The 27,420-nt window shown below is 50.1% G+C and overlaps 1 protein-coding gene across 1 annotated transcript; it reads left to right on the top strand.

The window, feature by feature from the left end:
* SMAD7 (SMAD family member 7) lies at positions 1-27,209 on the top strand. Its single transcript, XM_040580589.1, is given in 5 exon segments — positions 1-260; positions 262-626; positions 1,199-1,252; positions 6,328-6,402; positions 25,345-27,209. Coding segments are annotated over 5 exon segments (1,182 nt in total). The 5' UTR covers positions 1-111; the 3' UTR covers positions 25,884-27,209.
* Positions 27,210-27,420: the final 211 nt, after the last annotated feature.

Here is a 27,420-nt window from a genome sequence, read left to right as displayed (position 1 = left end):
CCGCCCGCCGCCTGCCGCTGCCCGCCGCCGCCGCGTCTCGGCTCCCGGCCCCTTCATGCGCGGCGGACGACATGCCCGTTTTGTAGCCGGGGGCCCCTCCTCTCGTCCCGCATGTTCAGGACCAAACGCTCGGTGCTCGTTCGGCGGCTCTGGCGGAGCCGTGCGCCCGGCGGCGAGGAGGAGGAGGAGGAGGCGGCGGCGGGCGAGCCCGGCGCGGCGGCGGCGGCCGAGACCCGGGCGCATGTGTGCGGCGGGGGGGCGCGGGTGCTGCCCGGGCAAGGCGGGCCGCGGCGGCCGGGCGGCCGCGGGCGCGGAGGCGGAACTGAAGGCGCTGACCCACGCCGTGCTGAAGCGGCTGAAGGAGCGGCAGCTGGAGGGCTTGCTGCACGCCGTGGAGTCCCGCGGCGGGGCGCGGACCCCCTGCCTGCTCCTCCCCGCCAAGGCCGACTCCCGGCTGGGGCAGCACTGGTACCCGTTACCGATGCTGCTCTGCAAGGTGTTCCGCTGGCCCGACCTGCGCCACTGCTCCGAAGTGAAGCGGTTATGTTGCTGTGAATCCTACGGCAAGGCTCACCCCGAGCTCGTCTGCTGCAACCCGCACCACCTCAGCCGGCTCTGCGAGCTAGGTAGGCGGCGGGGGCGCGGGGGAGGGATGGATGCAGGGTATGGGTGGATGCGGGGGATCGATGGGTGCGGGGGACGCAGCTCCGCTCGGCTCGCTGCCCGCTGAACTTTTAAATTTTTTTCCCTCGGGGGTGGGGGGGGGGGCGGGAGGGAAAGAACAAAAAACCCCCGACCCCCCAAACTTTGCATTGCCGTGCTCTGTAGATACATACTCAATTTTTTTTTCACGGGGGGCGCCCCCCCGGCCAGCGGTGCCGGGATGCGGGGCCGCCGGCGCGGCGGTACCGGCTGCGCGGCCCCGGCCCGCCGGGAGGCCCCGCGCAGACAGCCCGAGCGCAGATAGCAGCGAGACTGGCGCCAGACGGCCCCTTTTGTTTATCTGACAGCTAAATATCAAGGCAATCACCGCCTCGCTGCCCTGCCTCCAACCCCCAGAGCTAAGACAAACAGTTTTGCTAAAAGAATGCCACTGTTATCATAAGTTCTTATCTTTTTTCTTTTCTTTTCTTTTTTCTTTTTTTTTTTCCTTTCTCATGGCTCTGCCTTCATTTTCTCTGTACTTTTCTAATTCCAGAGTCTCCCCCTCCACCCTACTCCAGATATCCAATGGATTTTCTCAAACCAACTGGTAAGTGGAGGTGTTTTGTTTTTCCCCCTAGGCAGACTACAGATTTAAAAAAAGGAAAAACAGCCCCTTTCTCAGGGAAAAGGACCCCTGCCTTTGTCATGCCGCCATGCATTTGGCTTTGGGGCTGCTGGCTGGCTCCTGTGCCTCCTGCCACCCCTGGAAGAAGGAACGTGGCATTTTTTCTAAGGCACCCTCTGCATAAAGTGGGATTTTAAAAACTCTGTCAGGAAACTCTAGGAGGGATTGCAGTGCAGCGCAGGCCTGCGCTGCTGGAGTCGCCCTGGAAAGCCAGGGAACACCATGGGCTCCAGCTGTAAATGGCACTGCTCCCGCACCCCTGGGTGAATTCGGAGGGATTTAGGTTGGGAATCCAGCACGGCATCTCCCTGGTGGCTGGGAATCCTTTGACAAATGTGTTGGTAGAAATCTTTCAGTCTTTTAAAGGAGCCTCACCTCACCTCGTCAAGTTGAAAAGATTTAGGAAAGGGGGTTGAAATGTGATTTTTTTTTTTTTTTTTCCCAGCACCGCTCTGCATGCCAGTTGCTTGTGATTGAGTGTCAGGGTGCAAGGGGAGAAGCCCATCTGAGGCTGGCACCGGCGCTTTTGCGGTTGTCTGCATAAACTCTTGGTTGGCACTGAGCTTGCCGGGTGCGAGAGAAATGGGGCTGGAAGGCGGAGGAGAGGTGGGGACAGTCGGGAACGGGGGTTGCTCGGGGGGGAGCAGTTCCTGGCTCCCCAAGGAGCGGTGGATCTGGAGTGTTGGCTGGAGCGTGGTGGTCTCGGCAGTTGTGTCCCTGGGTCGCAGCAGGCAGGAGGGGCACGCGGCGGTGCGGGGAGGCGAAGGCAGTTGTCTTTCTGAAGACCAATGTCAGGTCATTTTATTATTATTATTATTGTTGTTGTTATTTTTTGGTGTGTGTGCGTGCAAAAGAGCAGTTTCTGTAAAATTGCTGCTCTTCAGTTTCTGGGGACTAAAAGCAACCCCCAACCTGAGGTTGCTCTGGACATGCGAGGTACTGTCGTGGGTCCCATCTTGCCCGCTGCTCCCTCGGAGGCTGGACTCTGAGTGTTTTTCCCTTCTGCCATCTCTAGATGGTAACTCTTTGTGCCTTGCAGAAATAAGCAAAGCTGTTTAACAAACAGTCAGGTTGTAAAACATAAAATATTTCATTTCTGCGTGAAAAAACAGGACATAGTGGCTCATGAATCAAAGAGGGATATCAGGGGAGTAGCAGAACATCCCCTGAGCACGTGCTGGGATGGCTGGGATGCAGAGGGGTTGGTCCGTGATAGGCTCTGAAGGTCTGCTGATGGTCACAAAGTTCTGTGGGTTTGGTTGGGAATGGCATTGTTCTGTTTGCGTCCCTGCAGCACTCCCTCCAAAGTTTCTGTTCTTACCTACCGCCTTTCTCTGCGCACCGGTTGGCGTGGGATGCCAAGGGTTTTGGAGCTGTGGGAGAGAAGGGTTAAAGCTTGCCTTCGGGTTCCTGTGGAGATGTTAGGATAAATCTATTAGCAGGGTTTAAACATCCAATCTGCCTCTGCCAGGATCTCATTTTCAGTTAGCAGAGTGATATATTTATTCATTAGCAAGTGTTGACATAAGGTAGCAAAATGTGTGTAAACAGAAAAGCCACAGAACATGAATATGCCATTTCGAAAGGAAAAGTTATTCCTATCGGCCAATAGGAAGTGATTAACGCTGCCCATCGGAAACGCAGAAACAACTGGGTTACTCACCAAGAAGTCCTCCTTTTTTTTCCTTTTTAAAAGAAAAAATCCATTTGGCAGCTGAACTCTGACTAACGGTGCCGCGACAGGCACAAGCGGAGCCTGGCAGTCTGTTGTTGCAGGTGGGTTTTGCAAGCTTAGGGTTTCTCAGCCTTTACTCTGCGGAGATGGACCGAGGGTTTCCCGTCCCAGCATCTGTGCCATCTCCTGTGGCAGTTTCCCAGCCACGTGAGGAGGATGGCTCGCTGCGGGCTGGTCAGGTGGGAGAGGGACAGTAGACGATGATAGGAAGGTGCGTAGCCTTCTACCTGGCTGATGGGCATGAGCTGTCGTCTCTGTCGGGACCTTGTGTGGGAATGGTCCCTTCTGTTTAAACTTGGGCAGCTGCATCTGCTGATGGAGCTGGGAATGCGCATCCAGCAGGAAAGTTTTGCTTTTCCATCAGGCGGGATAGTGGTAATAAAAATACTTCAAGCATTTAGTGTTACGTCTTGTAAGTGCTTCGTATGGACAGATAGAAGTATCTGGACTGGTGTGAGCTCTGGCAGTGGTCGCCAGTGGCCATGATCATCATCAAATGGTTTGGGTTGGAAGGGACCTTCAAAGTCCCTCCAGTGCAGCCCCCTGCCATGGGCAGGGACACCTTCAGCTGGATCAGGTTGCTCAGAGCCCGTCCAGCCTGGCCTTGGATGTTCCCAGGGATGGGCCATCGGGCACCTCTCTGGGCCGCCTGTGCCAGTGTCTCACCACCCTCAGCGTAAAACATTTCTTCCCTCCATCTAGTCTGAATCTCCCCTCTGAGTTTAAAACCCTTGTGATGGGGATTGTGTGGGTTTTTGTGGAGGTGATGGAGGCTGTGGCAGGCCATGCCGCTGGCTGGAGCCAAGCTGGGATGAAGAGGGAGGTGGGGGTCTGCTGCAGGCAGCCGTGTGCCCTGTCAGATGGTGTGTTGGTGGGATGGATCTGATACTTGTGCACTCGCTGTGGAGTGGAAAGATGTGCCCTTGTCAGCCAGGTTACCCACAGGAAGGCTGTAGGTCCGGGCTGGCTGGCTCATTCATCAAGGAGAGGACTTTCCTTCTTCCTTACAGGGGACGTTTGCAGGGTGACAGTGGCTCATGCAGGGCCAGGCTGCCCCTGCAATCCTGGAGGTGTGTGATTGCTCAGCATCCCCACTGTCCCTGGAGCAGCTGCCACTCACGGCCGTCTTGGAAGTGAGATGGATGGTAATGCCCCCAAATAATTCAAGCAGGTATCTTGACCTGTTGTTAATTGGGACAAGGGGCTGCAAGTGGCTGCATCCATCGTGCTCCTGAGTGGCTGGTCATCGTGGTGCAGGAGTAGGAGAGTGCAGGAAGCCCACTGAAGTGTTGCTACAGAGCCAGATGCCCTCCTGTAGGGAATTTTAGGGGAGTTGGAGGTTGGGCAGCTTCCAGGAACTATTCGGCACTTTGCGAGGTTGGGCTGGTGGCCACCAGGAATAATTGTATTATTATTATTGTATGATTTTGTGTTGTGGAAAGGTAGTTCTGGGAGGAGATTCACACGCAGTAGGCTTGGGTAAAGCTCTGATCCTGTGACCTCAGTGATGCTGAAGGTAAAATGAGCCTAAATACCCCCTGCTAGCGAGAGCCTTTAGCAGATACTGGTGTGACAAGAAGTGTGCAGGAATGAAACCAGCCACATGTAATGTGGAGAGCCCAGGAGGGTCCTGCCTTTGGGCTTAGCCCACACCGGACCCTCATGCTTGGTCTAGAGTTGAGGTGCATCAGCTCTGTGCCCTCTTACAGAGACTTCATAGGGTAATTAATTGATGAAGGGAACTGGCTGTTGGGTGATGGGGCATGGGAAGGGAGCTAATAGCTGTAAAGAAGTCATGAAAGCTCATCACTCCATTGCTGGGGTTATGGATTTTAAATTGGAGTAGGATTCTCTCCTGCCATCCTGTCTGATGGGCTAACAGAGGACCTGGTCATGTATGACTCCCAGAGCAAGACAACAGGGAAAAGGCAAGTTACATCCTTTATCTGGCAGGGACTCATTGGGGAGCTGTAACTGGGGGCAGATGGTGGCCAGCACAGGGTGGGGTGGTCTGCCCTGCCTTCAGAAAGCATCTGTAGCCCCAGCAGTTGAAGCCCTCTCAGGGGAAGGGCAGGGGGAACCTTCTGTCTAGACTAGAAGGGGTTAAAAGAAGAAAAACCCCGTATTTCTTTAAAGCATAGAAAACACCACAAAGCATTTAGAGAGTGTATCATATACAGTATTTCACAAGTAAGTCTTATTTCCTGCCTCCCCTATTGTTTTCGGTTTGATTAAGTATATCCTGTTAAACTGTATAGTCCTGTTAGGGCTTCTACTTTACTCCAATAAAATGAGGTTGTGCAGACAGGAATTTCTTTTACATTGGGATTTCAGGGATGAAATGACTTTTATCAGTAGGGAGAAAACCATCTGGGTTCTCCTGGTGGTGGTCCTTGCTTTGAGATCCAGCTGTGAGCAAAATGATGTCGTTAGGGAGTCCAAATCTGATGAAACTTAAAGCTGCTGAGAACCTGGTGAGGACCAGAAGGTTGCATGAACTTCACAGATCTTCTCAGGCTTGTCCTTGAGCTTGTCTCCCCCATGGTAGTGACCAAAAAGCTGGAGTTTGCCTGTAGGACCAAGAGGATCAGTGTTGGCTTCTGGCTGTTGTCACCTGGAGGAGCAGGCTTGGGATGGAAAGGTCCAAGCCTTGAGCTCCAACACCTCCATGCATCAGGAGAAACCTCTTAACGGGGCAGCCGGTCTTACCCTGCCTTTGCCCTTTGGTGGGGCTCGGAGGAATAGATCCAGTTGTCCACTTGTCCCAGGACAGCGGGGTGTAAGATCCCCCAGCAGCTGGCGGTGACAGAAATTGAGCAGGGGAACACAAACAGACCGTTCGCTGCACAGGGGCGGCGGTGAGACCTTTCCCTTTCGGTTCCCGTTTCGGTGCATTACAGGTGTTGACTAAATTGGGTGCGTAAAGCCACGATTTAAGCATTTTTGGGAGCTCGCTGACATCAGCCCGACGACAACGTTGATCTCATTACCCGGTGACTTGGCTGGAGAGGTGGCAGCCAGTCTGTAATTTTTGCTGGTCTGTAATCAGCGTTGGCTGGTGATGAAGCGCAGCATGCAGCCTTGATCGAGGCGACGAGTTAGGGTGGATGCTTCTTGATGAACTACCGTCTCTGCGCGGACAATTAGTAATCGCTTCCTGCTAAACCCTTTGGAATGTGTGTTCTGCTCGCGGCGATGCTGGGAGCCTGCGAAGAACTGCCTGTATACTGATTTTTTTTTTGTTTGTTTTCCTCTGCTCCAGCAGATTGTCCAGACTCTGTGCCTTCCTCCACTGAAACAGGGGGAACTAATTGTCTAGCCCCTGGGGGGCTTTCAGGTAAGACATCCCTTCTTGCCCTTGATTTTGGCCGCGGGTCACGTTGGCTGAGGGTCCCGACAGAAGGCGAAGTGATGCTGGGGAGTTCTGGGGAGGCGCATTGGTGAGAAAGGTGTGCTCAGAGTGGGAATTGGGTTTCATTTCAGCGGCAGCCGCGTACCTCTGGGCAGAGGATGTGTTGAAATCCCTGGTGAGGTTCTCCATCCCCAAAAGCCCCCATTTCCCTTGAATTCCAGCTTTATGCTCCATTAATTTTCGGACCGAGCCAGGAAGAGGTGTGTTGGGGAAGGCTGAGCAGTATTGGCCACCCCTTTGGATGTATGGATTATTGGAGCAGGTGCGGTCATGCCTTGTGGAAGGATTTGGCATCAGGTTCTCCTTGGCTTGGTGGTGGTGTTGGTGGTGGCATCTCTTGTCTCTGGGACGAGAGCCACGCTCAGACTTTGCTTCTGAAGGGGTGAGCAGGAGCAGTGTTCTGCATCCAGTGTGTGAGGCTTGTGGTGCCCTGGGGAAGAAAGGTGACCTCATTTTTTGCAGAGGATGTTGGAGAGGGAGATGGGTTCGATGATCCCTGTGGGTGCCTTCCAACTTGAGACGTTCTGTGGTTTCCCTTCTTTTCCTGTTTGCCATCTCCTTCAGCCTCCAGGTGCCTGCATGGGGGTTTGGAGGGTGGTTTCCCCACTCCTCTTGGGTTTTTCATAGAATCATGGGATGGTTTGGGTTGGAAAAGACCTTTAAAGGTCATCTAGTCCAACTCCCATCATCTTTTCCAAGGTGTGATGTCTCCAGCACAGCGTCTCCTGCCACGGACTGGCCAGCTCTGTGGCTGGGCTCTGTCTCTCCCTGGATTAAAGTGTCTGAAACCATGTACCTGCATGTACTGGCTGATGTTTCAAAGTGCGTCCCTTTGTGGGGATGTCTCCCTGATTTATGTCTTATTCATCGCCCTGAAATTGGGATATTCAGAAATAGGTTGGCGGCGGCAGCACGCGCCCGTGCATCTGCCCCTGCCTCTCTCCAGGAATTGCGTTTGGTGTGGATGTCTTTAAATGAGCCTTGTTTGTTTTTCTTTGGGTGTAATATATACCCTGTCTGTTATTTGAGAGGGGAGCATATTGTTTGTTCAAAGGCCCTGATGAGAATTAATCAAACGGAGGGGGAGAGGGAACAGAGAAACTTGTTGCTGGATTTTTTTTATTTTTTTTTTAATGCAGATGACTTTTGGATTTTTCTCTTTATTTCTTTGCTATTGGAGCCTATAGCTTTAGGGAAAAAAAAATAGAGGCTGTAAAAGGAAAAAAGACAAGAAGCAAAACAACACAATAAGGATGTTGTTAGGTCTTTTTTTTTTCTTCTTTTCTTTTTTTTTTTTCCTTTTTCCTCCTGAAATACACCCGTTGGAGAGGGGAGGACAGAGTTCAGTTCCACAGGATACCACATGAAATAAGCAGAGGAAGTACTCGCTTTTAAAAGGGGGCTTTCTGTAAGGTTCAGCCTATTGATAACATCTCGTCTGGCTGCTCCGCTCCCGAAGGGAAGGCGGGAGGTGGGGGCTTGGGCTGCAGGAAATAACACGGCTCGTTCCTGGTACCTCCTGGAGGGCCGCGGGAAGGGAACCCCCAGCTCCTTGATAGAGCCCCCTCCCCAAAAGAAAGCACGTCTTCCCCTGCAAAAGCATTTGTTAGACTTACTTTATGATATTTTAATTATTTTGTTGGATTGGATTTTTGTTTTTTTTGGTCTTCTTTTATCGAAGGTTCTCCCCCCACCTCCCCAAAGCCTGGAAACGGAACCTTTTACGATCATTAACCGCTCTTTTTTCCTCCCCAAATGTAATTGTAGCCATTTAGTTTAATGAGGAGCTGATAGGAGAGTTGACTCATGAAGGGATACGGTTAGCTACCCAAGCCCTGAAACAAAGCCGAATGCCTCCACATGAAAGAGCATTTGTTTTGAATTTGCTCTGATTTACTGGCATCTCCCTTCCGCGCGCAGAAGTGCAGTGCTGAAAATTCCCAACTGGAGAGACCCAGTCGAGAAAGGAAAATAAACGCACTTTGCAGCAATCCTCCAAAGCTTACTTTCCCCTTCTTTTTTCTGTACCACCCACCCCCCACCCCCCTCCTATTTTATTTAGCAGAAGTGTGTATTTGAAGAGGGTTTTAAGGAGTTATTGGCAGGGTACATGGCAGCGCTTTGGCTTGGGCTTCTCTAACTTTGAGCAGATGGGGATTGGTGATGCCAGGTGGAGAATCCAGCATCCCTCATCCCCTCCGGACCAGGGCTGTACACGCTAGATTTGTGGCTCCTTGATGAAAGGAAGACTTTAAGAAAAGCAAAACCAACCAGCCCAATTTGAGTAGGTAGATGTGGAAACTGGAGCAGGAGGCTGAAGAAGAAGAAGATGTCATGGGTGGTGGTGGGTTCCTCTAGCACCAACCACCAGTGATGGGCAGTGGGTGCTGGTGTAGCAGCGGTCAGTAGACCTGCCCTAATGTCTCGGAGCTGGAGGAACGGGATGCAGTGAGGCTGATGGCTCTCAGCATCCAGAATTTGGGAATAGGGCCAGCCTGGGGTTCACGGCCACTCTGGCAGGGAAACCGCGTGGCGGGGTTGGGGATGGTGGCAAGAGGGGTGTTAAAAAGGGGGTTAAAGCGAGTGTCCATGAGGAACCTTCGATGAGGAGGAATCTTGGGGCCGGCCACCACCAGGGTCGCAGTCTCCTCTAGGAGGCTGAAGGCAGGTTACAGGGATGGGTACCAGAGGTGCTGGAGGATGTGAGAGTGGGGGTGTCGGGGGGTGATGGGGAGCGTGTCCCCCGTGTGATAACCGATCTGAGCTGCTCTTCCCCTCCCTCCGCTCTCTGTTCTCCTGCCTGCCCCAGAGATGCAGTATTGGGTAGTTCTTCATGCCGTGCTGGTGTCCTCATCCCACCTGTGCTGTCTATTCCCCAGCTGTCCCATTCTCCGGCTGATGTACCCCTTGCTCTCCCCCCAAGGCGCTGCCTCTCACTGCCATAAGACTTTATTTTTTTTTTTTCATCTTTATTTTTATAATTGGTGGTCACCCTGTGGGTAGGTCAGGGCTCCTCGCTTGTGCCGTCTCCTGCCGACATGGTTGTGCTCAGGTATTGCCAGGCCAGATCCTTTCTATCCTCAGCGTGGCTAAAGAAGAGAGCAAAAATATCCCGTTGGAGATAAAAATAATTTTCGTAAATAGGAGACAGAGGGTGTTTTTTCCTGTATTTTGAGCTGTCTCGTTCTCAGCAGATGTGTTTGGTTATGACTCTTCTTTCAAACAAGCAAAGCCATTCTTGGAGAGCCTGGAGGTGGCCAGCACGTGGTCTGGTGGTGTCTGATCGGTGGGAGTTGAATTTCTGGTACAACCCATGGAGAAGCTCTGCTCTGATGGTAGAAGTGAGCTGATGGTGCTTGATGGTGTTGGTTGGTGCTGGCTCTCCATGGGATGTTCTCCACCCAGGCTTGGACCCTCTTGTCCCTGTGTGGTGTGGCACTGGTGGCTCTTGGCTGATGGTACCTGTGGTGGGTGCGGTGGTGATTCTCCTGCAAGATGGATGAACGGTGCTGGATCTGCTAGCGAGGCGAAGCTCTCCAAGAAGCTGGCAATCCCAGAGGGAAAGCAAGATGAGCTGGCTTGTGTCTTTGCCATCTCTGCTGCTTTTTACTTTATAGAGGTTATTCGTAAAATACCAAATGTGAGAGTTCTCCCAGCTCTCGGCCCAGTCCTGTTGACTTGCCCTGACACTGGAATGGCCCCAGGGTCTCCTGGAGCAGGTGGATGTTGAGTGATGATGCTTGGTGGGTGCTGGACCACGGCTCTGCAAGGCTCCAGGCTGGGAGACCCGCAGCGGTCTTCCACAGCCAGCACAGCCTTGGTTTCTCCCTCCCAACTCCTTTGCACCAAAAAGATGGGAAAAGACCTCTGGAGGGTGGAGAACCGTCAGCATCGGTCCCTGCTCTGGCTCTCCCGGTGGTGGGACCTTGTCTGGTTTCAGGGACCGCTTGGGTGAATGACATTTCATTCCGCAGTCGCAGGCAGGCTGGGAATGTTTCACTATGCCTCTGATCCCTGCTGGTATCTGCTCGCCGGGGAAGAAGCACCTTGTCCAGATCTGGAGCTGTTCACCCCCCAAAGCGGCTCCCCATCGCCCCTGCCTCGCCCCTGCCATGTAAACAGGATCCCGCGTGGTTACTCTGGCAGACTCCTGCCTGTGTTTTCCCATTCCCCCCTCCTTCCACCTCCCTCTAGTACAGAGTTTATAACCTCCTGTGAAATGCCTTTATTTACAAATTGGCATCCTATTATAATCTGAAATTGAGACATCTTCCTGTGGAACTAGGATTGTATATTTGTCCCAGGGATAAACAATTGCTTGGGAATTTTTTTTTTTTTTTAAATAAGTCACTTATTCTTGGTTTATTTTTGAGCATGCGTCCTTTTAATATTTTTTTTATTTGCTTTGAGCATTGCAGGGCATTGCACCCTTTCCTTCCCAGCCTCATTGGAGACGCGACACACACCACCACCACCACCACCCCCCCCCCCATGCCCTGTGCTTACCTAAAAAACACCGTCCTGTCCTGGAAAGGACAAGGTTATCAGGGGTTAACGCCAAGATGACAGCACTGGAGCCTCTGGAGCAAAGCAGGCTGCCTGCCAGACTAGGAGCCTCCCGGCTCGCCTCGCAGCACATCATCTGACCGTGGCCGGCGGGGAGGAGGGAGCCGGCACTTGGCACGGACCCCAGGGCTCTTGGCTTGGCCACCCGCTCCGGCTCCTTCAGCCTCGTGTTGGTTTTTTGGCTTTTTTTTTTACATATTTTTAAGGGGGATCTTGCCCTGTGGGGACCCCCAACTCCTCGCCGGGGATACGGCCGGGATAGACCCTGTGCTGCTGTGGGGATGCTGTGGGCATCCTCCTTCCAGCTCCTGGCTCTTAACCGATTAAAATCCTCCCCCAAGCAAATAAGACCCATTTAATAATGACTTCTTAAGGCTTCTAGAGCTTTTGATCCTTTCCTTGATACTCTTCTAGGATGTTTGGGGTTTTTTTTGAAAAAAGAAGATGGCAGAGGTGGTCCCCCAAGTAAATACTGGGTGTTTCAATCCATCCCTGTACAGCTCCATTTCCATTTTTCCGGATGCTGATTTTCCCAACCCAGCGGTGCCTTGAAAGAACAGCTGACAATAAGATGCAGAAGAAGACCCCACCACCAGTGAGTCCTTCATGGCGAGGACCACTGGGATTTTATCCTGCAACCTCATGCTTTGTAGGGAGGAATGAGGACAAAAAGGTGAATTTTGGAAGTGAGGTGTTGCTTCAAACCACCTTCTGCTCGCCAGAGATGTCCCGATGAGCGCCAGCAACCTGATCGTTGGGGACATTTAAAACTGGATGAGACAAAAACACTCGTAGAGGAGCAGCCCCAGGCTGGCAGGGATGCGGGCTGCATCGTTTCCATCCCCGCTGTCTGCCAGTGGGTATCACTTACGCTGGAGGAACCAGTAACATTAACCACATGCATTTCCCTGCCGCTGGCATGGGGGGATGCCTATTTCTAACCGCGGCGGCCAAGCCTGTAAACCTTGATGCTGGGTGAAAACAGGGTACACCCCGTTTTAGGGTCCAGAGGGAAAACTGGAGTGTACGGGCATCCTCCCCCCAGCCCTCCCGGGGGCTTTAGAAGGGTGATGGGCTGGGTGGTGGGTGGGTGCCAGCCTCACCGCCGTCCCCAGCCAGCTTGAATGACCCACGCCGCAGCCTGGCCGCCTGCCTACTGTCACAAAGGAGCTTCCTTTCCAGTTTATTTTCAGCACTGAGATACTATTAACCGCTGAGGCATGGTCTGTGTTCTAACCACCCTCGCTTTTTGCCTAAATCACTTTGTTTTCACCCTGAGCCAGCGTGCCGAGGCTGCCGGCTTGGCTTCCGTGCCACCGGGGTACCGGCTGCGTCACGGCTGCTGTTGAGGAACGGGAAGGCATGGAGAAGCAGTGGCCTGATCCAGCGCAGGGCTGAGGTCAGGCAGGGAAGGGAGCTCGGTGCCTTGCAGGATTTCCGCCTGCTGGCTTTGGATTAGCCCCTTGGTCTGGTTGTTGGGTTTTGGGTTTTTTTTAATTTTTAACTACTTCTTTTAATAACAGCAGCTTCTTCAGTGTTGCTGGCTGCTTCTTTCTCCGCAGTTTATTTTATCTCGTTTTATTTAATTTTATTTACTTATTTAATCTTCTTTTTATTTTCATCTTTTCTCTTTTTCTTTTCCTTCTCCTTTTTCTTTTTCTTTTTTTTCCTTTTTTTTTTCTTTTTTCTCTTTCTTTTTTCTTTTTCTTTTCCTATACAAGAAAAGAGCATTTCTGGGCAAGCATTGCAGGGATTTTCCATCCCCATCCAGGGAAGGGTGGGGGCTCTTATCCCTTCTGCACAAACCTGCCGTGGGAGCCACCCTTGGGGGGGTCTTCGCCGATGGGCTGAAGGTGTTGGGTCCAAAAAGCTTTTTCCAGGGAGTTTTTGCGCTGTTCAGGATGTGACGTGGTGTTTGCTCACAGACAGCCCTTCTGCCGCCTTTCTTTTTTATTTTCTTTTTTATTTTTCCCTTGGTTTTTTTCCCCCTCTCCCCTCTTTTGGGTAGCCATTTAAATGCATGATGATAACTTTCACCCTGTTAATTAACAGGAAACATTGGGACAAGACAGGAAATTACATCAGTCTTTTATGAGGAAAGAGCCAAAAAAAAAAAAGTACAAGAAAACATAGTTATTAGCGAAAGGAAAGAAAGTGCTGGGGGAGGAGGAGAAAGAAAAGGAGAAAAAAGGAGGAAAAAAACCTACCCCACCATCCCATGGGCCCTGCTTTTCCGAGCGAGGCTGCTCCAGCACTTGATTTTATTTTTATTATGTTGAAAAATATTTGACTAGCAGGGTCACCTTCGCTTGAGTGCGACACTTGAACTTCCCGAGGAATCTTTTTTTTTTTTTTTCATGCCTTTTCTCAGCTTCCTTCCCCAAGCTGTGAGGCCTAGGAAGCTCTTGGCCGGGAGACTAATTTTGGTTTGGCTGCTCAGCCCTTCAAATTGGTCCCCACCCAGTGTCATTATCTTGGTTTTAACTTGCAAGGGGAAAAAAAAAAAAAACCAACACCCTGTAAGAGCTGGCTCAGCCCTTCTCTACCCTTTTAACCTCGCCATGTCAGGAACCTCCTGGCTTCAGCTCCCTTGTTGGGGCGCCCTGGCAGCATCAAAGCACCGTGGGGGCGTTCCAGGAGGTCCTGGTGATGCTCTCAGGGATGCTCCTCCATGTGCGATGGTGGGTACCCGGCTCTGTGGGTCTTCCTTGTCCTCCCTCAGGGATGAAGTAAGATGCCTGGTGGGGTGGTTGCATGAGGTCCTGGTGATGCTGTTGGCGATGCTCTTCCATGTGTGATGGTGGGTACGTAGCTTTGTGGTTCTTGCTCATCCTCCCTTGGGGATGAAGAAAGATGCCTGGTGGGGTGGTTGCAGGCAATCCTGGTGATGCTTCTCCGTGTGTGATGGTGGGTGCCTGGCTCTGTGGACCTTCCTTATCCTCCCTTGGGGATGAAGTAAGATGCCTGGTTGGGTGGTTGCAGGAGGTCCTTCTGATGCTTTTGTGATGCTCCTCCATGTGTGCTGATGGGTACCTGACTCTGCAGTCCTTCCTCATCCTTTGCGGGTAAAGTAGGGTGCCCAGTGGAGTGGTTGTAGGAGGTCCTGATGATGCTTCTCCATGTCTGATGGGTGGATACCTGGCTCTGTAGCCCTTCTTCATCCTCCCTTGGGATGAAATAAAATGTTCAGTGTGGGGTGGATGCAGGACGTCCTGGTGATGCTTTTGATGATTCTAGCTACTCCAGGTGTTGAGGGTGGGTACTCGACTCTGCAGTCCTTCCCCACCCTCTCACAGGGATGAAGTAAGACACCTGGTGGGGTGCTGTTTTTTGGCGAGCCGTCTTTGGGGTGAAGTCTTGGCTCCTGTGGGCTTTCCCAGCTTTTCCCTGAATACCTGTGCGGGTGGAAAGGCCACTATATTAACAACTCAGAGCTGTTTGAGCTCTTAAGCCTTGTTGCAAGTATGTGCCTATAATTGTATGAAATAAATGAGGCTGTGGACAACATAATAAACAGAAACATAAAGCAAGTAAATCGATTTAACCTATATATATAGGTTGGATATATATTTTGAATATATCATATGTCTAATTATATATAATATGTAGGATATATTCAATATTTAAAGAATCATTAATCATAATATGTGTAGATTGAATATATTAAATATATTCATATATTGAATATATATTATATATATGATTATATATAATATATATATAGGTTGACTACTTTTGTTTGTAGAGCTGTCAAAACTGCATCAATAAGAGCTTGCTTTGCATTGCAGAAACTCAGGTGTTGGGAAGGCGGTGGGAGTGCAGCCATCCTTTGTTTTTACATCCAGTGATGTTGGCTCTGGATCCAGTGATTTTTGGTGATAGAAACCAATGGGATGAATTTATAGGTGCTAAAAATCGCTGGGCATTGCCACTGAGGGGAAGCGCCATCCACGGTGGGTGATGCAAAATAATACTGGAGGGGTTAAGTGTCTGTGTGCGCGTTGCTGTACTGATGTGTACTAGGTGAGGTTTTGAGTAGAAAAGCAGAGAAAACAGCAAAATAGTTGAGAAATTAAATGGTGGGATGGGGTGCTGCACGGTGGCTGGGCTCTGGCAGCATCTTTCTGGGCAGAGTGGATGGAGTAAATAACTTCATAAAATCATCCTTCGAGCAGGAATCAAATAACAGGAGTTTTATTTGGAAAAGGAGTTGGGAGCCTGAAGTTACATCACTGTGTTTGAACTGATGAATTCATTTTCTTTGGAAGCCGGGCTGAGACTTTTTAGCTCATTATAAGGAACAAACCCATAAATCTTCATACGCAGAGGCCTGTAGTTTTCCTGTTCTTTGTCACAGCCGAGCATGGAAAATGTATCGCGGGTGTCAAGAGCACGAAGCCTTGACACACCTGAGATGTTGCACCAAGGTTATTTTCCGGAGTGTCCGGTGTGGTGTTGGGTTTGCCGAGCAGCAGTGCTGAGCTCCAGATCCCTTGGGCTTTGCCCCCATGGGAGGATGCTGCTGCTTTCAGGAGGATGCTGCAGGGTCTTGGTGATGCCCAAATCCCCTGGGCTTTGCCCCCGCTGTCGCATCTCAGTGGTGCCAGCCTGGCTGTGGTGCAGTCCCCACCTGGGACAGGGCTCTGCCACCCACAGCAGGGCGGGATGAGCACAAGGAGCTTTTTGTTGTGTAGGATTTTTCCGATTTTTTTTTATTTAATTTTATTTTTTTTTATTCTGGGTGCTGCCGACCTGCCCCGTTTTATAGCCTGGGGCAAACCTCTGCCGGCCTCTGTCTGCGGAAGGGGGGTGCCAACTCCGCCAGAGCGCCAGGAGGGTTAATTACTTAATGAATGTAATATTCGCTATAATTGCTAAGCGTTATTAATCCAGAGCAAAGTGAGAGGCGAGGGGAGGGGTGTGTCCACGGCCAGGCTTGTGAACTCCATCCAAATGCTGTCTGTCTGTCTGTCCATCCCTTGTTCGTCCATCCCTTGCTTGCCCCCCTGCCTGGGCAGGGGCTGGTGGCTGTCGGGATGTCCCTGGGCGCCGACCCTGCCTGCGCCCAGCGTTCGCCGCCTGCTCTTAGGAATAGGCGTGATTAGATTATGAAGGCAGACAGAAGTAATGATTAACTTTTTCAGTCTGCTTGCTGTCTCCAGTCTGGCGCTGGGTGTTTTTTTTTCCCCCTAAGTAGGCCCTGGCCCCGCGTCGACAGGGTATTAGGTTGTAAAGAAAGCCAGGAGGAATGAAGGCAAGGGAGGGAGGGGAAAGGGGAGGGGGGGAGCCTTTTCCATCGGATCCGGGACTGGAATTTATTGGCAGGAATGCAGTAAATGCTCTAAATGCCAGCCCAGCTAAACAGTTTTCATAATTGTTACGGAGCAGGGCACGACGAGTGTGAAAAGGACTTTTGTTCCAACCCTGTTTTTTCCATGGGTTTACATCCCTGCGAGGGATGCCGCCCTGGGAAAGGGAGCTGGGGGAGGTGGTTTTTTGTTGTTTTTTTTTTTTGGTGGCGGGAAAGACACATTTACGTCTGTTTTCAGTCTTTAAAGGAGAATTCTGGGTTGGTGTGCTGTGGCGAGAGGCTTTTTTTCAGTATTGAAACGAGAGCGGTAGCAATGCCTTGTGTGCGCGTGGAATGCACTTAGGGGGGGAAAAAAAATCCTCACATACATCTGTGTATTAGGTATCCGTTTGGAAATCCTAGACTGCTCTGCTTCAGTTTTTATTAAGGTCTTTACAAGGTTTTTAACGTGTAACTCACATAGCTACATGTTGTCAGGGGAGAGCTGCGGCTTTCCTGGGGGCCGTATCCCTGCCCTCCCCCGGGCATCGCTGGGTACCAGGTGACCTCCCTGTCTTGCCGCAGCGGAGGTTTATTTTCAATTGCAAATGCATTTTAAGGTCTTCGTCCTCTAAAACTGAGCTCAGTGGCTGCACAGAGGGGGACTGTGACCCCAGGGCCGGCATGGCCTGGTGGCCTCTGGTGGCTTTGGCATCCACGTCGGTGATTGATCTCTGCACTGGAAAGGTGACGGGCAGGATGCTGTCACAGGAACCTCCAGCGCAACCCAAGCCAGGAGAGATATTTTGGCAAGCTCATCCTCAGGTCTGATTTGCATTTTTCTAAGTCAGAAGCCTTTTGTGTGCTGGTTTCTCCTTCTCAGGTGGTTTCTGGTTGAGATCTGGGTTGGGTATGGGTGGAGAAAAGGTGTGTCTTGGTAGCTGCTGAGGACGAAGCACAGAGGTGTTGGCTCGTCTCTGGGAGCTGGGGCTGGTACCAACCCTGCGTCGCTTGGTGGTCGTGTGGCAGCATCTCCTGAACGCCGGCTTGGGCTTCCTGTGTTTTCCAGAGGAACTTCTTGGCTGATAGTCATTAAAATGTGATTATTCTGGCGTGCTGTCAGGGCAGGGGAGGAGTTCAGAGGGTGCACGGGGCTGTGGAGCATCGTGCAATACCTCCCGAGCCAGCCAGTCCTCCCCACCGGTACAGAATAGCAATGGGGACACATGCAGCAAAAATAGGATTTCTGGGGGTTTTCCACATGGATCTGCGTGCTTCATGCCTATCCAAGTGCCCCGGGGGTCTTAAAAACCCCACTGATGCTGGCAGCACCCCTCTGGAAGGGTCTCCCCTCTTGGAAGCATCCCTTCGTCCTGCCCCACTGCTGGCTTGGAGCTCGGGGAAGGGATTCCCGTCCTACTGCTTTTTTGAAACAGAGGAAAAGTTTTCCCACACCTTTGAGGGGTGCAGAAGGAGAGGCAGATAAAGAAGGTTCTTTAAATTAAAACTTCAAAAATAATTAGACTGACTGTATACTAAACAACAGCAAAGAGGCCCATTTACTGTAAATATTATGAATGGATTTGGCTGGCTTCTTCATCCCCACCCTTCCTCTAAGGCTTTTCTCTGAGCTGAGTCGAAATTCGGCCTTCAGACAGCACGGTACTCTATAATTTGCATGGCTGATGAGGCCCGAAGCCTGGTACGGAGGAAACTGGAGTCAGCTGGCTCCTCTCTAACCGCTGGAGACAGGCAGACAGGCATTTTTGGTGTGTGCCTGCGTAATTCCCGCCCGCCCCGCTCCCTGGAGCTGAGCCTTGCTTGGCTCTTAAAGAGTGTGTGCACAAAAAAAAGGTTCTTCTCTTCTCACATCATTTTTAGCCATGGTAATTGATTAATCACAGTAATTAGACAGTAGCGGTGACTAATAGGATGTTTATGAATCAAATTTCTGGTTTAGTGGACTCGGTGAACTCAGCAGTTTCACTTGGGTTCTTTCTTCACCATCCTTCGAGGTGGGGGACATCAGGGAGCTGGGCTTCCTTCACATGTTCATGTTGATCACCCTATATTTTTCCAGCTTGGACATCCCTCCTGGGCCAGCCTTGGCATTTGCCGTACTGTTGCAACATAGGTCTGCAACAACAGGCTTGCCAGGGACCCTTTCTGGGATGGTTTTCTTCCTTTTGTGTCCCATCCCTGAATTAACCCTCAAAAGGTCAGGGCTGGGTTCTAGCTTGGGAGAAGGTTGACTCAAGTCACCACCAAGCTGGGGTGGGAACTTTAGAGGATGTCCTCAGGGATCAGTCATCCCTATCCACTGTCTAACATGACCTCGGTTTTGTCCTGGTTTCACAAGAGGGTTTCCCAGCCATGGTGAAGGTGGTAGGAGTTCTTGGTTGGGTCACCAGGGGACCGAGCAGAGCATACCCAAGCGTGTAAGTCACCGCTGACATGAGTGAACCAAAGCCCTAGTTACAAATACCGGGAAATCCCAGACTGCTTCCCCCAATGGCTTCTGCCAAATTTTTTTCCTCTGTCCCCATCAGACTCGCAATCTGTTGGCAACATCTCGGTGCCTGGATGCCAGCCCTGAGCAAACTTCAGCAAACTGAAGAAACTCAGGTATTTCCGTGCAAGGTTGACTGACTTTGCTAGGAGCAAGGAGCCACTTAGGTGATTGGGTGGACAACTTGTTAATAAATTAAAGAAATAATCTTAAGGCTCTTTAGTCTGCATGACTACTGTCTATGTTGCGTAATAAGAGCTGCCTAATTAGACATAGACACAAATTTATGGTCTAGCCTGTCAATCCGTGGATTAAGGGCTCCATAAGTACCTACTGACTCGATGGGCTGTAATGGCTCCTAAAGAGACGTTATGGTCTATCGTGTCAATAATCCACAGATTAAGGGCTCCCTATGTATGTGTTGATGCCACCGACTGTCCCAGCTCTTTGGGGGCTTTTGCGTTGGTGCAGTGGAGGGACCCCACGGGCCACTGTGCGTGGTGGCATCCCTGCAGTAGGTAAGGGTTTATTTTCTCTGCAAACAGCAGGAGCTTAACACATGACCATCCTCTAAATTAGCCTTTCAGAAATAATCCCGGCCATCAAAAGCAGGGGGCGGGGGGTGGGGTGGGGTGCTGGTGAGGAAGCTGAAGCTGTCTAGCCCTTGGGTGCAGGGAGATATAAAAGGTTGGGGGCAAACATTGCCGTGGGTGGTGTCTCCAGGCTGCCCACAAACGCCGTTAAAGGCACAAAGACCCTTTTCTGCAGCAGGATATATCCTTTAATTTGGTTTTTTTTCTTTGCTTTTGCAAAGCATACCTGGAAATCTGGCTTTGAAGGATTTTTCTTGGGGTTTTTTTTGGGTTTTTTTTTTTCTTCTCATTTGTTCCTCTGCCCAAATAGCCTGCAGATTGCCCGAGAGACTAGAAAGGAAGTAAAATTTCCCTTTTTGCTGCCTGATTTTCTTTACTTTGATGAGCTGTGCCGTTGCACGTCATGCTCGGTGTTATCCTCACCTTGATGTAATGCGTGTTCGCTTCTGGTGTAAGAGGTCAGGGGTGTATTTTTCTTGAGATCCTACAAAACCAGCACTTGCCAGTAACAATGAGGGGCAAAACTGCAACTGGAGTGCCCCGAGCTGCCCTGAGCACCCTCAAGAAAAGCATCAAAACCCTGTAAAAAGCTTCAGGGTTTGTGTCTCCATCTCAACAAGCAGGAGAAGATGGAGGACATGGCTCTGTCTCGGGCTCGCAAATGCCACTTAAGGTCAGCCAAGAGAGATTACCCGGCGCGAGACACGCTGAGCTTGGTCTCAGCCTTGGCCCCAGCCAGACGACACGTTGTGCTGACACCAGTCCAGCCAATTTGTTTTTTTTAAGCGCAGATGCCCTCCATGTGTGCTGGCGGATTAAGGAGGAAGGACCGCAGGTTCATCCTGCTCATCGGTGGTGCCCACGTCGCCCTTTTTCCAGCAGAAGGCTGCCTCCCGGGAAGCCAGGCAGGGATCTCACCGTCCCTCCCCGTTTCTTTGCTGCCCCAGGAGCTCACATCTGGGACCTGGACCTTCTAGGAAAGGTCCATAAGACCAGTCTCGTGAGGCTGTGATTTCACAGTGGACATGTACATGAAATTATCTGTTGGGTTATCAGTCGTATGTGCGTGTCATACCCACAAGTGACCCGGGTGGGGGTACCGCAAAACGCGAGCAGCCTGCCCATGGCAGGGGGCTGGACTAGGTGCCCTGTAAAGGTCCTTTCCACCCAAACCCGTGATTCTATGGAAACGAGGAGGCTTTTGTTAGCAGTTCAGCGTAGGTGATGCCATGGCAAGTATTGTGTCAGGGTTGATGGCCAGTGGGAAATTCAGCACCAGTGATCACAGAGGAATGAGGGAGAGGAGGGACAAGACCAGTTTAGGAAGAGCGTGAGAAGATGCTTTGGCTCAAAGCTGCTCTTAAAAAAATAATACCTATAAATACATATATTAAAAAAGTATAAACACATAGTTTGAAACACTTACACGGCTGGCTAATCGAATTTGCGTCTCATCGTAACATCACTGAGGAAAGGTCCAATTACAGGCATTTAAAAACCTAATCAGGAGCGCAGTTGTATTGCCGTTTTCAGCGATGAGTTATTACCGCAGATACCAGTGACAATTTAGATAGCTCTTGACTTGATCAGATGGGAGTACTCCCGGCGGGTGAGAGCTCAGCGTGTGCGAAACTTGCTGTTTTCTTTAGACGTGGGTTGATTACAGGAAAACCTTTAGCTATGTCAAAACAAAACAAAACAAAGCAAAACAAAAGATCCCCAGCCCACCTCCCCTCTACGCTGGTGAACTTGGCACTGGGACAAGGCTGAGATCTGAAAGCCAGCCAGAAGCTGCGTTGGTTTGTTCTATTTTATTTTATTTTTTTAAAAATCAATTTTGCTGAAATGTTTCGGTTCTTCCTGAATGAAAAAAGAACTTTTTCTTCCCAAACTCCTAATAAAACTGCCAGAGCTTGGAAGGAAAAAGTACAGACGACAGGGTTTCAGCATCTTAGAAGCCTTCCCGTGTTGAGGAGAAAAGCCACACCAGGAATTTTCTGGCACTTCCAAGCAATGTGAGATGCGATTCCTCCTGCTACAGCTTGGGAGAGCAAAGCGTGGGGCCATTCCTGATGAATCTGAGCATTTCCATGGTGTGAATCTCCCATACCCACCTTCATCTGGACCTCTGTGCTTTCAGCAGTTTTTAATTTTGGAGGGTTATTACTCGGGTGTCCTGTCGCCCAGGACTTCTGTATGGATGTAGCATTTTCTGTGGCATCCCTCCCCAGAGCAGGGTGATGCCCCGAGACCACATGTGTGCATCCGAAGCTGGAAAAATCTCGGCTGTGGCCTTTTTCATTGAGCACTTTTGGGCAGGACTTGCTGTTTGCGAGGGTAAAGGCAGGTGGTGGGAAACCTCACAGCCTCTCACGCCGGTTGGTGTGTTGGGAAGTAGCAGGGGTGATGCTTTTGCAGAGGACACTCCTTCCTCGCTGAGGGATGTGCTGGTAAAAGTCAGCACAGCCCCTCAGGAAAATTCAGGAGGCTGTAAATAAAAAGGAAAAAAATCAGTTTTCCAGCGGTAATGTGATACTGAATAACGTGGTTGTGCTGGGGCATCACTGGTGGTGAACCATCACCAGATTTCTAAAAAATGTTACCCCAAGGGCTTGTAGGGTGTCAAGTTATTGCCTTGTTTTCTCCCCTCCGTGCAGAAACGTGCTTTGGATGAGTGTTCTCCACAGACCCCACTCTGAGCGATCATTGCCACTAATTCTATAAATTTTTGAGGGCAGACTTGCTTTATTTTCAGTTATTTTTTTATATATATTCTTATGTTGTTGTTGTTGTTTAACAAAAAGCTTGCACAATGCTCTGGGGGGAGTCTGACGAAGCCCCTAGGCAGGCTATAATAATAATAAACCAGTGATAGCAGCAAGTGGTGGAGGGATGCTTAATAACAAAATAATAGCGCGGATGTTTAGAGCATTAAACATTATCATTGTTTGCTGGAATATGGGAATGGTCCCAGTTTGCTCTGGGAGTTTTCCAGGCATTCAGAAAGGGATGTGTTTGCTCCAAGGAGCTCGTAAAAGTGATGCTTTTAACTCAAAACAAGAATGCCCAAGCATTTCTCAGCCATTTCTGGGCTGTTGCACATGAGGACATGCTGAGGGCAATGTGGCTACAGATTTCCCGGGATCTGGGGTTTTGTGTGAGTTTGCAGCAGGCGGCGGTGGGAGCTGGGTGGTGGGTCCCTGCCATGACCCCAGGCTCAATGGGATGAACCCAGTGGGGTGTTTTGGGGCAAAATCCATCGACTTGCTTTATTTACTCAGATCCGTGGTCATTGCCACCAAAAAAAGTCTTTTGGGGAAAAAAATGTCCATCACTATAGGAAGCATCTCTGCATCATTTTTTCCTCCTCTCCTGCAACCTCCTCTCCTGCCTCCACCACCCTGGTGATGCCACAGGCTTTTCCCACCCCTTTTCCTGGCGGATGCCAGCATCAGGGAGGCGGATGGGAGCGGGGAGGCTCCGCTGGGGTCCCAACAACTGTGAAAAGCGGCGCTGGTGGTGGCTGGCAGGGAGGCCTGATCCTGTTTATCCAAGCTCAACCCTAATATTCTCATGGCTTTTTGACTAGACATCCGGTCAACAGCCAAAGCCCGCAAACGGAAGAAGCTCTGGCATATTTATACTGTGTGCTGGCATTGGCTCTTTTTTTTTTGAAAAAAAAAAAAAAATTATCCTGGATTACCTAAGACTTGTCCTTGAGGTCTGGTCACCCCATGTCACTGAAAAACCTAGTGGGATTCATTCATGAACTTCCAGCCCTCCATAAAGGTCTGTTCATTCATAGCCAAGGCAGTTTTCTTTTTTTCTCTTTTTTTTTTTTTTAACTTTTTTTTTTTTTTAAATGCGCTGGCAATTACATAACTCTTTGTAAGCAGCAATGAGCTACTTGTTAAGTGGTCTTCACTAATGCAAGCACAAATACCAGGTGAAGAAGGCTTTTTTTTTTGCCCCCACCTCTTCCTGAAAGGGATGCTTTTATGTTCAAATAAGTAAAAACTGGTCGGAATTTCGGCAGGTTTCAATGGCTGTTGCTCCAAAATTCCCTCAACTGCTGTAAAACAAAACCCAAGCAGCTCTGAGCATCACTGGCAGGCGGGCGGCGGGGAGGATGTGACAGAGGGGGGGGAGCGATGGGTGATCAGGATGGGGATGGATCCAGGAACATCATCCCCTTGGATCCAGGAGCATCCCCCTCTCCTGGATGCAGGAGCATCTCCTCAGATTCTCCTATCGCTCGGGCAGGTGGGGAAATGCCATCTTGGGGGTGTTTGTTGCCTTGCTGGGTGCACCCTTGGGTGGGGGGCACCCCATACCACCCACCCCGTCCCCTCTCAGTCCCTTGCCGTGGTGCCAGGTTCTAGCAGGATATAAAGTTAGCCTTAACAAAAGTCTTGGGAGGCACCAAAAAGGGGAGGTGGAAGGACAGACAGGGGCACACCTCGATGGATGCTGTCCCAGGGACCACCCCACCACCACCAGACACCACCCCAGCCCCCCCAGTTTCACCTGGCATCAGAGGTCCCTATTGCGGGGTGTACACAATCAGGCCCATTTTTAGTAACTGCTGCCTCCAGCAACTGGAGAAATATTTTCCTTGCTGGCATAGAAATGAGGAAATTAAAAGTGTGTGGCTGGGCTGTATTTTTTTTTTTTTAAAAGCACAGTGCAGGGCTTGAAGCACAGCTCAAGAGGCAGGAACAAAATGCCTGCGCTGGGGAACGGGCTTATTAATAGCAAAAATATATAGAAAATGGGGCAGCTAGCGTGCTGCTGCCATTGCTCTGTTGGCGTGGGGTTTGGGGGGCTGCTGAGTGATGCAGGGAGCTTTAGGGTCCTGGGTTACCCACCATCCCTGGTCCCATAGGTGCTTCCATGGTGCGGGGGATTATTTCAGTAGCTAACTTGCATTCCCAGCTTGACTTTTTTTTTTCTGTTTTAATACAGTTAGATGAATAGTTCCCAGGTTTTAACATGCCTACTGAGGCTGGAAGGAATTACCCGCTGAGCAGTGCTGGGCAGCTAGGGATCCTCCATCAGGCAAAGGGGATTTTTTCACATTTCTCAGCACACACCCCCCAACCCCCAACCCCCGCCCCGGCTTTTTCCTCCAACGTCACATCCTCACGGCCTGCACGGGGTAGCTATAGACAAGGGAGTTGAAACAAGGGCTGCAGGAACACATTTCAGCGGGTTTTTTTGAGGTTTTTTAGGACATTTTTGTTGACAAGCATGAGTTTTCTGGTCCCCACCCTGCCACCATCAGGGCTTCATCCAACGTGTGCATCCTTTCCGTCACCCAGGCTCAGCCTGTGAGCAGGGAAAACCCCCGTGAACTACAGCAGGCGAGTCCTTGTCCCCTATGGTCCCCTGTGGTGCCCTTCCATGTGCTTTTCTTAGCAGCACCTCATTGTTTTTCATCATTGTGCACAGTAGATATTTATGGAAATGGATCCATCGTCTGGTGGGTGGAAGTAAGGGGGTTTAGGGTGTTTGGTCTTGGGATACAGCTGGAGCATCTCATCTCTTCTGTTGGCACTGGTGGTGGTCCTAGTGATGGTTTGGGCGAGGGATGGGTGCGCTGCAGGTGCTGCTGGTGGTTCTCAAGCCACTTCTGAAGGTGGACCTGGTGATTTAGGACCTGTAACTCCAGCCAGAACTAGGCAGTGGAGCAGCATGGGAATCCCCCAGACCTGTGGCAACTGAAGTGGTCTTAACAGTGGCCTTAAGACATGGCTTTTGGAAGCAGTGGATGCCCTAGGGGTGCCGCTGTGTGCCTGGAGAGCATCATAAAGGCATGGGCTTGCAAGGACCTGCCAGCATTGTGTCGCTTTTAGGTCATATTACCCATCCCGGTGCTCAATTTCTCCTTTTTTTCTCCCATTCTGTAGATTCCCAAGTTCTTCAGGAGCCGGGGGATCGGTCACACTGGTGCGTGGTGGCATACTGGGAAGAGAAGACACGTGTGGGTCGGCTGTACTCTGTCCAAGAGCCCTCCCTGGATATCTTCTATGATCTACCTCAGGGGAATGGTTTCTGCCTCGGACAGCTCAACTCGGACAACAAAAGCCAACTGGTGCAGAAGGTCCGCAGCAAGATCGGCTATGGCATCCAGCTCACAAAGGAGGTGGACGGCGTGTGGGTGTACAACCGCAGCAGTTACCCCATCTTCATCAAGTCGGCCACACTGGACAACCCCGACTCCAGGACGTTGCTGGTTCACAAAGTGTTCCCAGGTTTTTCCATCAAGGCTTTTGATTACGAGAAGGCATACAGCTTGCAGAGACCCAACGACCATGAGTTCATGCAGCAGCCATGGACCGGATTTACTGTTCAGATCAGCTTTGTGAAAGGCTGGGGCCAGTGCTACACTAGACAGTTTATCAGCAGTTGCCCGTGCTGGTTGGAGGTTATTTTTAATAACCGATGACTCGAGACAGAGTGGACTCATGACATTTATACTACTTTGCTGCTATTACTTCCTTCTGAGTGCTTGCTTTTCATGCAAACTTTTTTGTTTTTGTTTTGTTTTGTTCGGTTTTTTTCTCCCTCCCCCCTGTTTTGAGAAATAGCTTATGGAAAGATTTTTTTTGCCTTGGGTATTTTGATAAATCTCTTTTTTTTTAAAAGTGTGAATGACCAATAACTCAGAAGGGCGAGAGAAGGGTGCAGGGGGATGGATCACTTAGGATAATTATTTCTTGCCTCTGAAAAGGCAAAGAAAAAAAAAGATCCTGTGTGATCGATGGATTTGGAAACCACTTGCTCTATGTTACAGCTCCTTCTAAGATCCCTGTATTTTTTCATGCACCACCTTCCCCTTGCCGCCAGCCATCCCTGGTGACGGTGACACTGAGACCCCCTTCCCCAGCGGTGCTAACCTCATGTTGCCACCGAAGGACAGTGCAAAACCTTCCCAACCAGGTCTTTACCCACCCTTACAATTTTTATTTTATTTTTCTTGTTGCTGGATTCACATCTTGTCACTGTGTTCATCCTTCCACTGCTTTTTTTTTTTTTTTTTTTTTTTCTAATGGTCATGGATTGTTGCAAGGGGAGAAAACAACAGCAGAGAAACCTCGTGCATGGCCCGTGCTTTATAATTTGAGCTGAGATGTGAAGTGACAGAAGCCTAAGCCTAAAACAAAACAAACAAAACCAACAAAACAAATGGGAAAACAAAAGAAAAAGTGTTCATGATAGTTGGTCTGTTGTAACCTGCTTGGCTCAGGTTATGCTGGTACCATCCTATCTGGAAATGCAGTTGTGCTTTCATTTCTTGAATTCATACACGAGTATGATACTTTTACACTGTTCTTAGCTCAATGAGCATGTTTAGACCTTAACATAAGCTATTTTTCTAAATACAAAGGTTTAAATGAACAAGAGAGCATTCTCATTGGAACTTTAGCATTGTAGTGCTTTGGAAATAAAACACACACAAAAGGACTCCTTAAAAAAACCCTGAGATTTATTAAAGAAAAAAATGTATTTTATGTTATATATAAATATATTATTACTTGTAAATATAAAGACGTTTTATAAGCATCATTATTTATGTATTGTGCAATGTGTATAAACGAGAAAAAAATAAGAAAGATGCACTTTGCTTTAATATAAATGCAAATAACAAATGCCAAATTAAAAAAAATAAAGAACACGAGATTGGTGTTTTTTTCTATGGGTGTTATCATCCAGATGAATGTTTTTTCTAAAGGAGTTTATGTTCCATTAAAAAATAAAAATGTACACTTGATCCCGGGCTGTGCTGAGTGGCTTTTTTAGTGAGGAGGATGAGGCAGGCAGGAGACTGATGCTCGAAGCGGGTACTGCACGGGGGTGGGCAGTGGGGGCACCCACCGCAGCCCCTTGTGGGACCTCTCCGGTGTGGGTAGCACCCGGACAGGGTCACTCTGAGCTTTGGGCTCCGTTGGGCTGATTCGGTGCGCGTGGCTCTGGGCTCCCTG

This window comes from Falco naumanni, chromosome Z (assembly GCF_017639655.2).
Source record: "Falco naumanni isolate bFalNau1 chromosome Z, bFalNau1.pat, whole genome shotgun sequence".
NCBI classification, from domain to species: Eukaryota; Metazoa; Chordata; class Aves; order Falconiformes; family Falconidae; genus Falco; species Falco naumanni.
Note: the sequence above shows the minus strand (reverse complement) of the source record. Positions and strands in the feature narration are given on the sequence as shown.